Here is a 16,001-nt window from a genome sequence, read left to right on the forward strand (position 1 = left end):
AGCTCAAGAATTGTGAGCACTGGGACCCCACAGGGGTGTGTGCTGAGTCCGCTCCTCTACACGCTCTTCACCTACGATTGCGTGGCCTCCCAGAACCTCCTACTCTCTCCTTACCAGGTGACCAGGTGAGGTCCTCGCTGATGTGTGTGCCAAGGAACTTGAAGGTTTTCACCCTCTCCACCTCAGTCTCATCAATAAACAGGGGTTTATGCGGCTCCTTTTCCCTTGTTCTTGGGTCGATGATCATCTCTTTAGTCTTATCTGTATTGAGAAGGAGATTGTTATCACGACACCAAGCTATGAGGTCCGCCACCTCTCTTCTGTATGATGTTTCAACACCACCAGTGATCAGGCCGATGACTGTCGTGTCATCCGCAAATTTAATGATGCTGGTGTTGTTCTGGGAGGCCACGCAATCGTAGGTGAAGAGCGTGTAGAGGAGCGGACTCAGCACTCCTACCTCTCCAGGGAAGGGACTGCTCTCCTTAGTGCTCCCACCTCCTTTCGTCAGGCAGATGCTACAGGAGTTTGAAGTCCAGGACCACAAGACTGGCAAACAGCTTTTACCCACAGGCCATCAGGCTTCTCAACGAAGCACTCACACACGCCGCACGCAACACACGCACACACTCATAGCACTTAATTTATTTATTTGTATTAATGTCTGTTCTGTTTTTGTTGCTTAATTTATTGGTATATATGTTTGTGTGTTTATGTTTCTTATGTTCTTATTTTTTCTTGTGTTTTCTTTCTTTTCGTGGGAGAATGAACAGAATAAGATTTTCATTGCATGGTATAACTGCTGTTTTACTATGCACATGACAATAAAACTCTCTTGAATCTTGAAAAAACAAACTATCGTCATACTGCTAATATCACCGTCACTGTAATAAAAGCAACAACATAACAACACCCTGGTTAACTCAGTGAGTAATGTGGGGAAGTACGTATGTACTGTGAGTGTGCATATGTACAGGTATCTCTGTATGTGGGGAAGACTTCATATCTATAAAGGTGCAAGAATGTGTGGGCGTGTAATTGTCACTGAGAATGCATGACAGGAAAGGGGCCGCCCTCCACCTCCCAGAGAGCCCCGCCCCAAATAGCCAGGCCGAGCCCCTGCCGCCAGAAGGCCACCAGGCCCACAGGGGCAGGAAGCACAAAGATCAGCGCCCCAAGTGCCACCTCAGAGAGCCCTCCCCCCCGGAAGACCAGCAAGGGGCCGGCGGGCCAGAGGACAGCCAACCCCTGAGACCAGCGAGAGATCACACCCCACAAAGGCAGACGAATACCGGGGGCCACAAACCGGCAGGCCCAGAGACGCCCCCACAACCGGAAAGAAGCCCGCCCACTCCGGAAGGGCCAATCCCCCCCCACCGCCACCCACACCCCCAGGGAGCGGAGCCCGGCCCGCCCCGGGCCAACCCCTCTATGCCTCCCCCCCCCCAAAATAAATAACTAAAATAAATAAATAAATAAAAGTACACACATGCACGCACATACACACTCCTACGCCCCCACGCGCATGCACATACACACTCCTACGCACCCAAGCGCACGCACACACACACGCACGCACATGCGCACACACACAGTGGTCGACTGCCTCCCCCGTTGGTAACCCAAGGAGCAGCGGAGCCGGGGACCCCGGGGTCCCAGACATACAATCCAGAACCTAGGCGCAGAGAACGCGGACCGCCGGGGAGCAGGAAGACACCAGGCCACACCCTCCCAACAGTAGAACGCCGCCAGCAAGGCAGACAGAGGAGCCATTGAGGAGGAAAGCGGGAAACTGAGCAAGCGGGCGGGAAAACGGGTGAGCAGCCAGGCGAACCACCACACAGCGCCAACCGACACCCGCGGGCCGGCAAATCCCAAAGAGGGAGCGGGAGCACCCCCCCCGGCACAAGCCCCGGCATCAACAGGCCTCAGAGGGCCACCCCAGGGAAAGGCAGGCGAACCAGACAAAGGCATCCCACAAGCCAGGCCACCCCGGGCGAGCCACCGCGGTGCCAGGCCGCCAGGGTCGGCGGTGTGGCCGGGGGCCTGGCCGTCGCGGTGCAGGCACTAGGCAGAACAGAACAGGCACCAGGCACCCCAATCCAGCCCGCCCCACCCGTGAAGAATGTTCAAAATATGAATAAATCAATGAAATCATCAACCCTAGGTGTAACTGTAACACGTTACAGAAAGTTGGTCTCATGCCAGACTCATTAAGAACACCATATTGTATGCTAACCCGAAAATGTATGCCAACTAAGGTTAAATTTGGGCATACATTTTTGACATGAACCAAAAAAACGAGCTAACCTGGGCGTGTGCTAACCAAGGTTCCACTGGAATGCTTTCTTAGAAAAAGTATTTTGCAAGGAAGCCCCAATAGATCATTTTAGACATGCACCATTCCCCAGGATTGTAACCATACATATACACATACATACATACATACACGCACACACACACACGCACACCCACACACACACCTACACACCTAAATACACACACACACAGACACACACACATACATACATACTGTCAATACATATGTACATGCATACATATATACATACACACACACGCATACATACATACACACATACACACGCACACAAACACACACATACATACATAAATACATATATACATACACACACGCATGCATACATACATACATACATACATACATACACAGGCACACAAACGCACACATACATACATAAATACATATACACATACAAAACACACACATACATACATAAATACATATATACATACACACACACGCATACATACATACATACACACGCACACAAACACACACATACATACTGTACATAAATACATATATACATATAAACACACACATACATACATAAATACATATATACATACACACACACGCATACATACATACATACACACGAACACAAACACACACATACATATATGAATACATACGTATATAGATACATACATATATACATACATACACACATATAAACATGTTATGAACGGTTAAGCCGGAGTTCCGTCCCCAATGCAGAGAGCGACGCTTAGTGGTGAATAAACAGAGGTTTAATGCTAGAGCGTCCACAACAGTGGGCAGAACAAAAAGTACAAAAGAAAGAATATAGTCCAACAAAAGACACAGGCCAAGCCACACAGGGTGAAGACTCACTATACAAAAACTAACAAGTAGGACCAGTCGGCAAAGGTAAGGGCGTGGAAGGTACAAGGCGTGCAGAAGAGCAACGAGGTACAATCTGGCGACTACAGAGTCCTAGAGTCGTGCTTAAATACAAGGTGATGAGATAGGATGCAGGTGTGTCCCGGTAGCTCCGCCCAACAAGCAAGGTGGCTCACTGCAAGACAAAGCAGACAGGAGGCAGCAAAACGACAGGCACAGAACATGACATAAACATACATGCATACATACATATATGCATACATACACGCATATATACATGCATACATATATGCATGCATATATACACGCATACATTTTTACATACATATATACACGCATACATACATGCATACATACATACAGACAAACATACATGCATGCATGCATACATACATACATAGATATATACATTCATGCATACATACACACTATACATACATACATACACGCAAACATACATGCATACATACATGCATACATACATGCATACATGCACGCATACATACATGCATACACACACACATACATACATGCATACATACATACTGTACATACATACATACATACATACATACACACACACACACACACACATACTGTACATGCATACATGCACGCATCCATACATACATGCATACATACATACATACATGCATGCATACATACACACATACATACATGCATACATACATGCATGCATGCATACATACATACACATGTTTTTTGTTTTGTATTTGTGTTATACATACATTCATATGTCTTTAGCTTTAAGGTTTGAGGCATGTTGTCTTGTTGTCTTGTTGTTGACACACAATGAAGAAAGAGTTATGACATATTGTGTGCTGGCCTAAAGGACTTCCTCTTATGAGGTCATTTAGTTGAGAGATATGCTTGCTAGGTGGTCGTAGCTTGTGGAAAACAGATAAAGACTGAGACATATAGCATAATTAGACGCTTAATTATGTTTATATTCCCCTTGATGGTAGTTAAATTCACACGTAGGCCCACTCGCCTCACATGTTCTTTTTTTTTCTCGCCACTCACTCACATGCGTTTCTCAATATGTTGCCCACAGCTGCTTGGGTCTCCAACTGTCCAGCTAATTAACTGGCGAGCGTGCGCTGATAATAAGTATTGTGACAGCAGATCGACAACGCATCTGCTACTTCACTCCACACTCTTAGGGGTTATACTGTATGAGCAGTAAGATATACAAGAGCTGTGCCCTAAGTGTATGTAGGGTGTTTTAGTGCTGTATGATAGTCGCATGAAAGTCAAAGGTGACATCATGGAAAGAAAAATGTTAACATTTCATGTCATTGCCAGAAGATCATGGCACTCGACTAAATTCTGTTCTGTTTTCTTCCTCAGTAATGTATGATTCATATTCACATGGTATCTGGAGTACCGGTATGCTAAACTATGCTGTGACATATTACCTCCAACATCTATCCTTAATAGGATCCTTGCCACCGTGGCTCAGTGACATTACTGTTTTAAAGACTATAAGACATACTTTTTCATAGATTGGCAGGTCCTGTGATTTACATATCAAAATATATAACGCATATACCTGTAATTGAATGTGCTGTCTTTAACTTAAAGTGGGTGATGCTTGGTTTTTTGGCGGCACCTAGTGGCCACAATAATTTATCGAGTTGAGCTTGAGATGCAGCCAGGCACACAAATTGAATGATAGAAATTTAGTTTCAGAATGCTGTCTGTAAGTGATGCGCAAGTATAATGATATGTTGAAATGTGGCTGTTTGATACATTTCTACACACCAGAATGCGTCCAGGCATCATGCCACGTATTGAAAGTGTCTTCTTTCTGGTGCTAAGCTAACTTTTCACTTTAAAGGCAAAATCAATGTATTTTAGTTGATACGGCGAAAGAGGAAGCAGCCTGGGTTGAGCAGAAAACCAGGCCACAGGGGAGTAGAGGAGGCCTCAGCCATTTTATGTTCTCTGAGGAGCAGCTCATTGTGCCAAACTCCGAAAGCCCGTCTTCTATAGTGTTTGCATTCCTCTTATTTAAAGATGTATGATCTTCTTTCTTCATACGCCTTAGTAGCGTCTATAAATCCACTATAAGCTGCCCAGGGGACCACGCTATGATTAAACTGTAAAAAAAAAGTCACATTTTCACTTAAAGAACCTCCACAGCTCTGAATGAATATACATTGACAAAGATGTGTATAACTAGTTCATGTAGACAAGATTCTAAATTGTATGACACCGTAAATGCTGCGGTCGCAAAACAGTCATTCCTCCTTTATGGTCGTTCTGGTTCTGGTTCAGGAAAACCTGTTTAGCGCCTTCTAAATACACTTTTTAACATTATTAGAGCCCTCTAGACAAGAAATAACATCCCTATAGTCCCCTTTACACTCCTATCACCCAATGTAGTAGATATAATAAGAGAAAGTAAGACATAAATAAGACTCGTACTTGTGTTGCTATAAATGTTCCAGTGATGGACAGGAAGTGACATCGGGGGTTTCAGAGTTGAATTTTACTTTGCCATGGGTTATGGCCGCAACAGTAGCCCGTGTTATGATGATGATGAGCATGATGAGAATCATGATTATTGTGTCCGTTGTGAGATCATTGAAACCTGCAATAAAAGCATGTTGTTCCGGTAAAGCAAGTGTGGTGCTTGTCTGACTGAACTATTACTGACACTTATTGAGCAGTGTAGAATACTACACATCATCACAACCTCTTTCAATGTGTCTCCTTAATGCCTCATATTTGTAATGTACTTCATTTTTATGTCTGAAAATGCTTCATGTAGACATAAAAAGATGTACAATTTGCTTAAAAATGCATTTTGTGGAGTAATAATAGACCGTATTCAAACAATAAACACTATGACTTATTCATGAATATATTTTTGAAAATGGTTATAAGAGTGAAACTGCAAAGTGGCGAGGGATGACTGTCAACCCTTGGTTGTCATACGCCCCAGTTTTTGTATGATTTGGTTTTTGTCAACATTTTTTGCACAGAAGGTTTTTGTACACTGTCTTGGTTTTTGTACACAATAGATGCATTGCCCTCACTCACACCAGCTTAACTCTCACTTTCACACAATTTAACTTTCACGAGCCAGGCACACCAGCTTACGTTTCACTTTCACACACTCTCATTTATCAATAACCTCCATCCATTCGTCATTTACAATACTTTTATGTAAAACTAGAATTATTTTCTGTAAAATATGTTTTTTCTTCATATTTGTGAGAACTGATAATTGGATTTCCTATAGGAAAAATTGCCTTGGTTTGTGGTTTGTTTTAGTTTTGAGGTTCGGCTGTTGGCAAATCATCAGAAAAAGACTTGTGTGTTGCCCAATATGAATATGACGGTATAACGCTACTTGTGGGAATACCCTGGTAAACTGGTCCCATTTGAAATGACAGTGACCCAGTCCAGCTTATTTCAGCCACTGCATTATTCGTATACTGTATGTCGTATATGGAGCTCTCTGCTGGGCCCACAGAGCATAAAGTACAGCAGCGTCACTGGAGGGCATCTAACAGGGCTCCCAAAGGGGCTACAAATGTTATTACTCTCTCTTTTGAAAATGCCTGAACATTTTTGCACAATAAAAAAGAACTGAGAACCAATGTTGGCTCCTGGTGGTGCAGGCTAAGTTTCTTCAAGACGCCAAACATGGACTGAAGGACTGTGACTGGGTGATGTGTCAGGAAAACAACAAGCGGCGCTCCATCCAAATTAGTAGCTAATCTAATTAAGACAGTTGAGCATTGATTAAGGGCCGTACGTGTCGTCACTCTGCACACAGCAAATGTTTTTCATCTGATGGTCTATCATAAACATTATGAGCCATGCATCTTTTTATTAGGCTGGAAGCAGCAAAGTAGCTTGTTTTTTTTTCAAACAGCAGCTTAGAAATGCGTAAGTCTGATGCTTTATGGCCATTAAAGAAGAGGACAGTGGTGTTGTGTGTTTGTGTATGGGTGTTATATCTTCCTTCTGTTTTTCTGTAAGGTTACCCGAACATCGTGGCAACGTACGGCCGTGGATACACTGGATTCGCGCCCAGCTACAGCTACCAGTTCCCTGGTGAGTCGCAAGCTTTTACTGGAATTTTAGCGAGCTAGCGCTATTCTTTCTTATGCACTCTCATATGGGAGCAAAATATTAGGACCAAACACTTGACCAAATACTACACTGAATACGATCCAAAACTGAACATTTCAATTTTTAAAAATTCATCAGTGCATTTAAAATAAAAATAAGTGCACAAACATTTTTTTCAGGTTAAATATAACAATTAATTACTCTGGTAATTATTTTTAGTTTATTTTTTTCTCCATTTTTCACTTACATATTTTCATATTTGAGATTCTCTCATTCATGGAATCAAATCGTACTTTTTTACAATTTAATTTTTTTGTACTTTTTCACTCTCTTTTCCGCTCTCGAGACCACACCCACCATGCAAAATCTGGGCCAAAAGTCTGAAAGTGAAAAGAACAAATCTGAACCTGACAAAAAAAAGATCTGAAAGTGTAAAAAATAACTTTGATATTTTTTGAGATTTGAGACTGTTTTTTTCAGATTGAAATGGTATTTTTTACAGTAAAAAAAAAAATCATTTTCACATGCAAGGCTTTCTTTTTCAGTTTCAAATCTTCTCTTTTTACTTTCAGAATTGTGGCCTGCATTTGGCGTGGGCGGGGGTGTGGCATCAACTGAGAGTAAAAGAAAAATCTGGAAGTGGAAAATGGAAAAATTAAACTGTGAAAAATAGACTTTTAATGTAAAACAACACAATCCCACATATGTAAATACATACTCTATGTTGACACTAAGCAGAAGGGTGGGGGGCGTGGAGCAGGAAACAATGCACATTGTTGTTGGTGTGTTGTGTTATTTCATTGTGAATAGTTGGAAATGTAGAAATAATACACCCCATCAGCTGGCATATAATCAAGTCGGGTCTTTTATGTCATACTTGAACATGACAATGAGTCTTGAGTCTTTGAGAGGAAAACTTTAGAATATGAAAAGAATGAATTTGTGCTGGAAGTGTTGACTGTCAAACATGAAGCTACTTTATTGGGGTAGTGGTCCATGGTGCGAGGCCTCCCATTTCATGCTTTATTGAAGGACATCACACATACTTTGTTTGCTGTGCCAGACAGCCCTCCTGCCACTGAGAAGACGGAATGGGAAATGTATGATCTCTGTAATATCTTTGTCAAATGGATCCACGAGCAGGTCCAGCTGTGACCACCTGCAAACCAGACAAGTACTGGATGTGTGCCTGAGTGCGCCAATGTATGGCAGACATGGCATTTCTTTTAGAAATGGCACTGAGCAAACCATAAGTGACGTGTTGTTGTGTGCATTTGGTTCCAAAATAGCACAGCCGCACTTCGAATGCATCGGTCATTCATCGGTACCAGAACAAGCCGTCTTCAAAGGACTGAAGAGACAGATGGGGGGAGGAGCTGTCAGTGTTTATTCAATAAATCTAGTGAAACATGGATTTTTAAAAAAATGTTTACTGTTTGGGGCAAATTAAGTGATATCACCTTCCCCCCGGCAGAATACATTATCCTTTCCATGTTCAACTCAATTTAAAGACTTTGATAAAGCCGCATGATTAAAACAGCGTCCTCTGGGCTCGCTCAGCTCTTGACAGGGTAATTGGAATTTTTTTTTACATAGAAATCAAACCCCCTTGTCCAAATTAGATAACCCCGAGACAAATATTGACGAGTGTCCTTCCTGGGTAAGCTGGTGGAAGCATCCTCGTGTTTTTCTGACTGTACGCACGCTCGCTGAAACCCTTCTACAAATAAATGGACTGCACCCAGCAGACGCCATCCAAGAGACGTACATTCCGGGCTGTCTTCCAAGGTTGTTTTTTTTACAGCCAACAAACCACATGGGTCCGCTGTTACCAGGAACAAGTGTTTCGGCAATTGTTCACTTGTCAAGATAAAGCAGTGCTAAAACATTGATCAGTGATGAAACGCTGAATTGAGTAAGATATCAGTGAGAGCGCATTCACAGAAAGAGAAAAGCCAAGCCGGTGTCCCCGCAGCACAAGTACAGGTCAAAAAACTGAACTGACAGTAAACACAACCTGAACATACTTTAAAAGCACAACCTTCCCCTGTTTTGACTTGAATAACTCCACATAAGCTCCATATCTTTGGTACCTTTTGGCAATTTTACACTTCCCAAATGACAGCCACTCCTGATCAAAATGCTACAAGCAGTTGAAAAATGTCAAGAATGTACATTTTGCACTGTTGGATCTTAAGGACGGGCCGCATGGTGGTCTCCTGGTTAGCATGTTGGCCACACAGTCACAGTCTGGAAGACAGTGGGGAAGACCTGGGTTGGATTCTCCCTTGGGCATTTCTGTGTGGAGTTTGCATGTTCTCCCCGTGTGTGTGTGGGGGGGTTTTCTGGGTACTCCGGTTTCCTCCCACATTCCAAAAACATGCATGTTAGCTTCACTGGAGACTCTAAATGGTCCATAGGTATGAATGTGAGTGTTTGTCTATATGTGCCCTGCCATTGGCTGGACACCAGTCCAGGGTGGACCCTGCCTGTCGCCCAAGTCAGCTGGGATAGGCTCCAGCATACCCCCGTGACCCAAATGAGGAGAAGTGGTATAGAAAATGGACGGATGGGTCTTAAGGAGGTTCTCAGTGGAGCTTGAAAGTGCAAAAAGAAGGAACGGGAGGGAGAAAAAAAGCAATTTATTGCAAATAAGCATTCAAGTTCCTCAGCTGATCAAAAGTTTAAGACCACAGCTAAAAAAAGTAGAAATCAAATGTCTAAAAAAGGCGTAAAAAAGAGTATTGAGTATCTGTGCCGTTCTCGTCAATGAGGTGAAAAATGGAATGTTGTAATGTAAATGTAAACCATTCCATTGGATTTACATCCTAACGCAAAGTAGATGCTTCACTCCTCTCTTACCTTCCATTTCTTCATATTTACAAATCTTTTTGGGGGGTTTGAAATAATATCAGTTGAAATAATTAATTTGTGGAAGCTTGGCATCATAAGTTCAGATTTTTTAAGTAACATTTGAAAGAATTAGAAAAGCAATAATTAGGCATGTGAGCATTTTGGAAGCATCTAATCAGATTGCACAGGTGTCATCCTTATTGGCATGATACCTGGGGAGTACTGTATGATGTACGCTGTGGTTCATTTCTTGCCTTTGCAAGAGCATCTGTCATCACGAAGCCACAATGTAGTCATTCCATGCCCTTCCTACTTAATAAATGATGGGGATTTTATCTGGCCTAATTAGATGATTCATATCAAAAAGCTGTCACACTCTTGAAGGTTTTGACCACCAGCAGGTCAATGTATTCCCTGTTCGTCCTTCATGTGCAAATGGAGCTGGGTGAAATGTGCACAGTGAGCTTGGAGGTGACATGAAATGCACACAACGCATCTGCTAACTGTAACAAGCAATAATGCTGCTGCTGCTGCCGCCCAAAGAATAATGTGTCGGTAAACGAGAACACAAAGGAGGTGACTAATGAAAGCGCTACATGTGTTTTATGACACGGAGAATAAAGTGTGAGCGCACACGCTCAAGTTAAGAAGACCAAGCCGAGAAGCAATTAGTTGGTCTTTACAAACGCCGTATTTCAACCTGATCAGATGTTACGGTTTCAGAGAGGCATCATACTGTCATGCTTTAGCTTGCAAGCTGCATTTCATACCTCATCACTCCACCTTCCCTTCCTGGCGGTACACTGGCATCCTGAACTCAGGGATTTGTCCTGACAATCAAGGGTGAGGAGGCGTACGCATGGTGAAGAACAAGCTGAAGGCGTGTGACGTATGACGTTCATTTCATAGCTTCACTTGACCTCAATTTTTCACAATTATGGCAATTAATAAATCATGACTGCTTTGTGGTTGAATACGATCAGTTAGTCAAGAAAAAGATGCATAGTTACGCAAATCTCATTTATTTTGGCCTAAATGAAGCGTTAGCAAGCACAAAAATGTCTAAATGATGTAAAATAGAAATATCAGCATTCAGATGATGCACTGAAAGATGCTGTGATGATATGTAGTATTGTACACTGGCCACTTGGTGTTATTCATGTTACTGTCATGTTGGCTGAGACACACAAGCACCAGACTCGATGGCTTTTATTGCAGCTTTGAATGATCTCACAACAGACACAATAATCCCTAACACGACTACTGTTGCACCTGTAACCCACGCCAAGATAAAACTCAACTCCCAAAGTCACTTCCTGTCCGCCTCCCACTCAGCTCCCCCAGCTGTCACGTTTCGGCGAGGCCGAGTTCTGGATTCCAGGATGCAGAGTGAACACACAGCGAGTGATATAAAAAAATGTATTACCACAAAAAGGCAATAAATCTAAACGCATACAAAAATACAAAAAGACTCGGGGCATAAGGCCAGGTATCACAGGTATCACAGGTAACGAAAAACACTGCTGTGAAATAAAAGACAGGAAAAAACACACGGGAAAAAACTGAGGAAGCTGCAGTACAAAATGTAGCAGAACTAACCTTAGCGTAGCAATGACAATAGCAGGCTAAGCGCGCAGGAAACAACAAGAAAAGGTTTTTAGACCAGTTAGGAGCCACCAGAGGAGCAGGAATGGCATTAGGTACACAGGTAGGCGAAAGAATAACTGGCACTGGTCTGCAGTCCAGCAGCAGCTGATAAAGTGTCCCGTGATTGGCCACAGGTGTGCATTATCAGCTCAATCAGAGCAGCAGCATGCACTGACACACATGGCAGCCAGGCGGCAGCAGGGCGACAGACACAGGACATGACACCAGCACCGGAGCACATTTACAGGAACACACATGATCATGCGTCTTATTCATGTCTTATGTGTCTTATTTTCTCTTATTATGTTTAGGAGTGTAAGGGTGACTTTAGGGGTGTTATTTCATGTCTAGAGGTCTCTCATCATCTTAAGAGAGCATTAAAAGGTGGTCAACAGGTTTTCTGTGCTTCAACTATGAAAATATTCCTTTTCTAAATAAGGAATCCTACTTTGCAGAAATGGACTTATCAGGGTGGGTGTGGAAGCAATGAACCGTGATAAAGGAGGGATTACTGTAATATTGTTGAAGGTGGACATGGTTCCCAGTCGGGTGTGGAGCCAATGGTGGGGTTTGAACAATAAATGAAATTTAGTATCATGCATCGTAGTTGTGCTGGCTAGTCCATGCCATGTGTTTATGAAATGTAAAGGACTAGTACAAATAACACTTTCATTTTTGTGCTTTGGCGGAAGTTGAGGAGTAGTCCTCAACAACGGAACCTCGATTAGTGTCCACGCCTGTTTCATGTTTTTCGGTTTACGATCCAAGAAATGTTCTGGGTTAGCGTACAATATCATGTGGTTTATTAATACAGCACGTGTTGGGGACATATTTAGTACCAAACATGCCTGTTAGCAGTTTGTTAGCATGGAAAGTGTTAGTCATGGTTGCCAGTTCTGTTTCCCGTCTATGATTTCATCAGAAGTTAACTCTGTAGTTCTTTGCTAACTAAGGCAGTCACGCCACAAGTCTCTTATTTTCTTATTGATCATGGCTGCAAAATAAGCCACGGTGGAGCCAAAGAAAGTTGCAAGTGGCAACATTTTGATAAAGAAGGTGAGAAACACTATTGAATTCAAGAAAAAACAGCTTACTGCCTCCTAGTCGACTTTGTCAACCGAGTCTTCAATGACGTGAAGCATTCATTTATTCCTTTCATTCCTCATTTCCATGCATGTTTTCTGCATGAAAACCTATCAGTGTAAAACTACTGAAAAAGTGTTGTGTGTTAACATTTTGGGATGAATTGGACTTGCATGATTTCTTATGGATAAAATCAACGTAGTTAGCATCCGTTTCCTTGTGAGTCAGACCTTCTGCGAAGGATGAATCATGCTAACCAAGGATCCCCTCTCATTGACTAACTTAGTTTGATTTAAAAAATATATATATTTATTGTATTGTATGTTACGTTAAAGGTTAAGCTAACATAAAGTTAAGTAAAGTAAACTTAATGTTGACATAATGTCACATAAAGGTTAGCATTAATGTACAGTATATTATTACATATTATAACCTTAACATACAGCATACTATTATATAGTACTTGTATAACCTTGATGTACAGTATATTATTACATAAACACTCGCACACACTCATAGCACTTTATTTATTTATTTATTTATTTATTTATTTGTATTATTTATCTGTATTAATGTCTCTTCTGTTGTTGTTGCTTAATTTATTGGTATTTATGTTTCTTATGTTCTTTCTTTTCTTGTGTTTTCTTTCTTTTCTTGGGAGAATGAACAGAATAAGAATTTCATTGCATAGTAGAACTGCTGTTTTACTGTGCATATGACAATAAAACTCTTCAATCTTGAATTTTAACATTAACCCACGTACACTATACTATTATATATTATAACATTAACGTACATTGTATTATTACATTATTATTGTATTATTGTTACCATTAATCGGTTCCATACTCCTCCGTGAGTAAGTAAGTGAATTTTCACCAAGTAGGATTCCTTATTTACAAATGGAATTGAATAGAAAATCTGTTTAGAACTTTGTAAATATGCTTTTAAATATGATTATAGCCCTCTAGACATGAAATAACACCCCTATACGCACCTTATACACACACCCTATACACTCCTGAGACAATATACCTGTAGTAGACATAGGAAGAGAAAATGAGACATATAAGACATAATATAGACTCACACATGCTAGCATTGGGAGACATCCTTGTTGTTCTTCCTTTTTCCTTCCTGTTCTGTATGGTATATGTACAGTCATGGAAAAGTGATGAGAGCAGCCTCCATTGTAATGCCTGCTACAACTGAAGCTACATTAAAGCTACAAACAAATATCATGATAACAAATATAGCTCATAATAAGAGCTGATCTCTAGCAACTTCCATGCTTTTCTTGATAATAACTTCTTACATGAATAGCTATAGCATTATACTGTCAAAACATGGAAGTCTTATGAGCTATTTTTGTTGTCATTGTTATATTTGTCCAAACAAAAGTACCTGTAGTCGTATCAGGCATTCAAATGAACAAGAAACTGAAGAAACACGGGCGCTCTAATCATTGTTTCCATGACTGTATGTACTGACACCTAGTGGCCAGTGCAAAATGCTGCTTGTCTACTGTCTTGGGTAATAGGAGTGTAAATGCCACGCCCTGTTTGTGAATGCCTTATACAGTCGTCTTTTATTTAGGGTGGTTCATTGGTTTCAGACCAAAAAGTGAATTTCCACAAAGTAGGACTCAATATTAATAAATGGAATATTTTCCTAGTTAAGAGCATAGAAAACCTGTTTATGACCTTCTGTTTTGAACATTATTAGAGCCCTCCAGACATGAAATAACACCCCTAGAAAGGGGACATTTATTTACGGCTTGTGCTGTTGTGGCGACAACCCCAGAATGCAGACATGAGACCCGATGCAGGTAAAAAATCTGTATCAGAGATCCAGCATCAGACAGAGCAACAGGCACCAACAAACAATCACATACACGTGAGGAGCAGGTGCATGGGAACAAGAACACAAAGGTGAAGGGGAACTGAACGGAACAGAACAGGAAGTGAATACAAAAAAAGAGCCTGAAAGCGGAAGTAATGCACAAAAGAATAACCAAACATTGCCACAAGCAAACATAGAGGGCGTGGCATTTATCCTCCTATTACCCAGTACAGTAGACATGATAAGTCATAATAAGACATAAAGATTGTTGTTGTAGTATCTGCAATGTGATGTGGGTGGATCGTATGGCATTAAAAAAACATCATCCATCCTAACTATGATGTTTGTCACTTGACTGATGTGCAGGACAGCCAGTCTGAAAGCCAAAAACGTACCACTTCCACATGGAATGGGAGGAGAACTTTTTTTTTTTACTCTATCATGTCATTTTGAGGTACTCCATAGGTCCTAGACAGTACCTATTTGGAGGTACTCCATAGGTCCTAGACAGTACCTCTAAGTGATCATCCATGGCTGCAGAATCCTAGAGTCATGGTTGACTCCAGTTAAGGTAATGTCATGCAAGATAATGTCTCCTCAGTACTGACGCCTAGTGACATGTACATTACGACCTGTACATATGACTCGTCTTTCAGGCCATAGTCATCCACAAAACAGCCATTTATTCATTGATTCATTCGTTCATTTTTGAAAAAGCACCATAAGAGTGAGGGTGCAATGTAGGGATTCAAGATTCAACATTCAAGAGTTTTATTGTCATATGCACAGTAAAACTGGTGGTTCTGCTATGCAATGAAATTCTTCTTCTGTTCATTCTCCCAAGAAAAGAAAGAAAACACAAGAAAATGAATAAGAACATAAGAAACATAAATACCAATAAATTTAGCAACAATAATAAAAAAGCAACAATAATATGTTCAGTGGTATGTGTGTATGAGTGTGTGCGTGCGGCGTGTGTGAGTGCTTCGTTGAGAAGCCTGATGGCCTGTGGGTAAAAGCTGTTTGCCAGCCTTGTGGTCCTGGACTTCAAACTCCTGTAGCGTCTGCCTGACGGTAGGAGTGTGTATTGTATGTATTGTACTTCATTTAGACATTTTTATGCTTGAAAATGCTTGTTAGGCCAAAAATACCTACAAATGTCCTTAATCTGCATTTTTAAGCTAATAATTGGCCGTATTCGACCATGAAAGAGAGATGATTTATGTATGAATATATTTGATAGAGTCAAGCCATGAAATTGGAGGCACAACGTGGTGAG

At 41.4% G+C, this 16,001-nt stretch overlaps 1 protein-coding gene across 12 annotated transcripts in view; it reads left to right on the plus strand.

Annotated features, from left to right (window-relative positions):
• Positions 1-16,001, plus strand: part of msi2b (musashi RNA-binding protein 2b) — a 410,423-nt gene that overhangs the window by 327,104 nt on the left and 67,318 nt on the right. For all 12 annotated transcript variants that reach the window (XM_054754385.1, XM_054754384.1, XM_054754391.1 and 9 more), the window contains one exon: positions 7,205-7,279. In XM_054754385.1, coding sequence (XP_054610360.1) covers positions 7,205-7,279 — 75 coding nt within the window. The remainder of the gene's footprint in view (positions 1-7,204; positions 7,280-16,001) is intronic.

The sequence above is a fragment of the Dunckerocampus dactyliophorus genome, chromosome 16 (genome assembly GCF_027744805.1).
Source record: "Dunckerocampus dactyliophorus isolate RoL2022-P2 chromosome 16, RoL_Ddac_1.1, whole genome shotgun sequence".
In the NCBI taxonomy this organism is placed as follows: Eukaryota; Metazoa; Chordata; class Actinopteri; order Syngnathiformes; family Syngnathidae; genus Dunckerocampus; species Dunckerocampus dactyliophorus.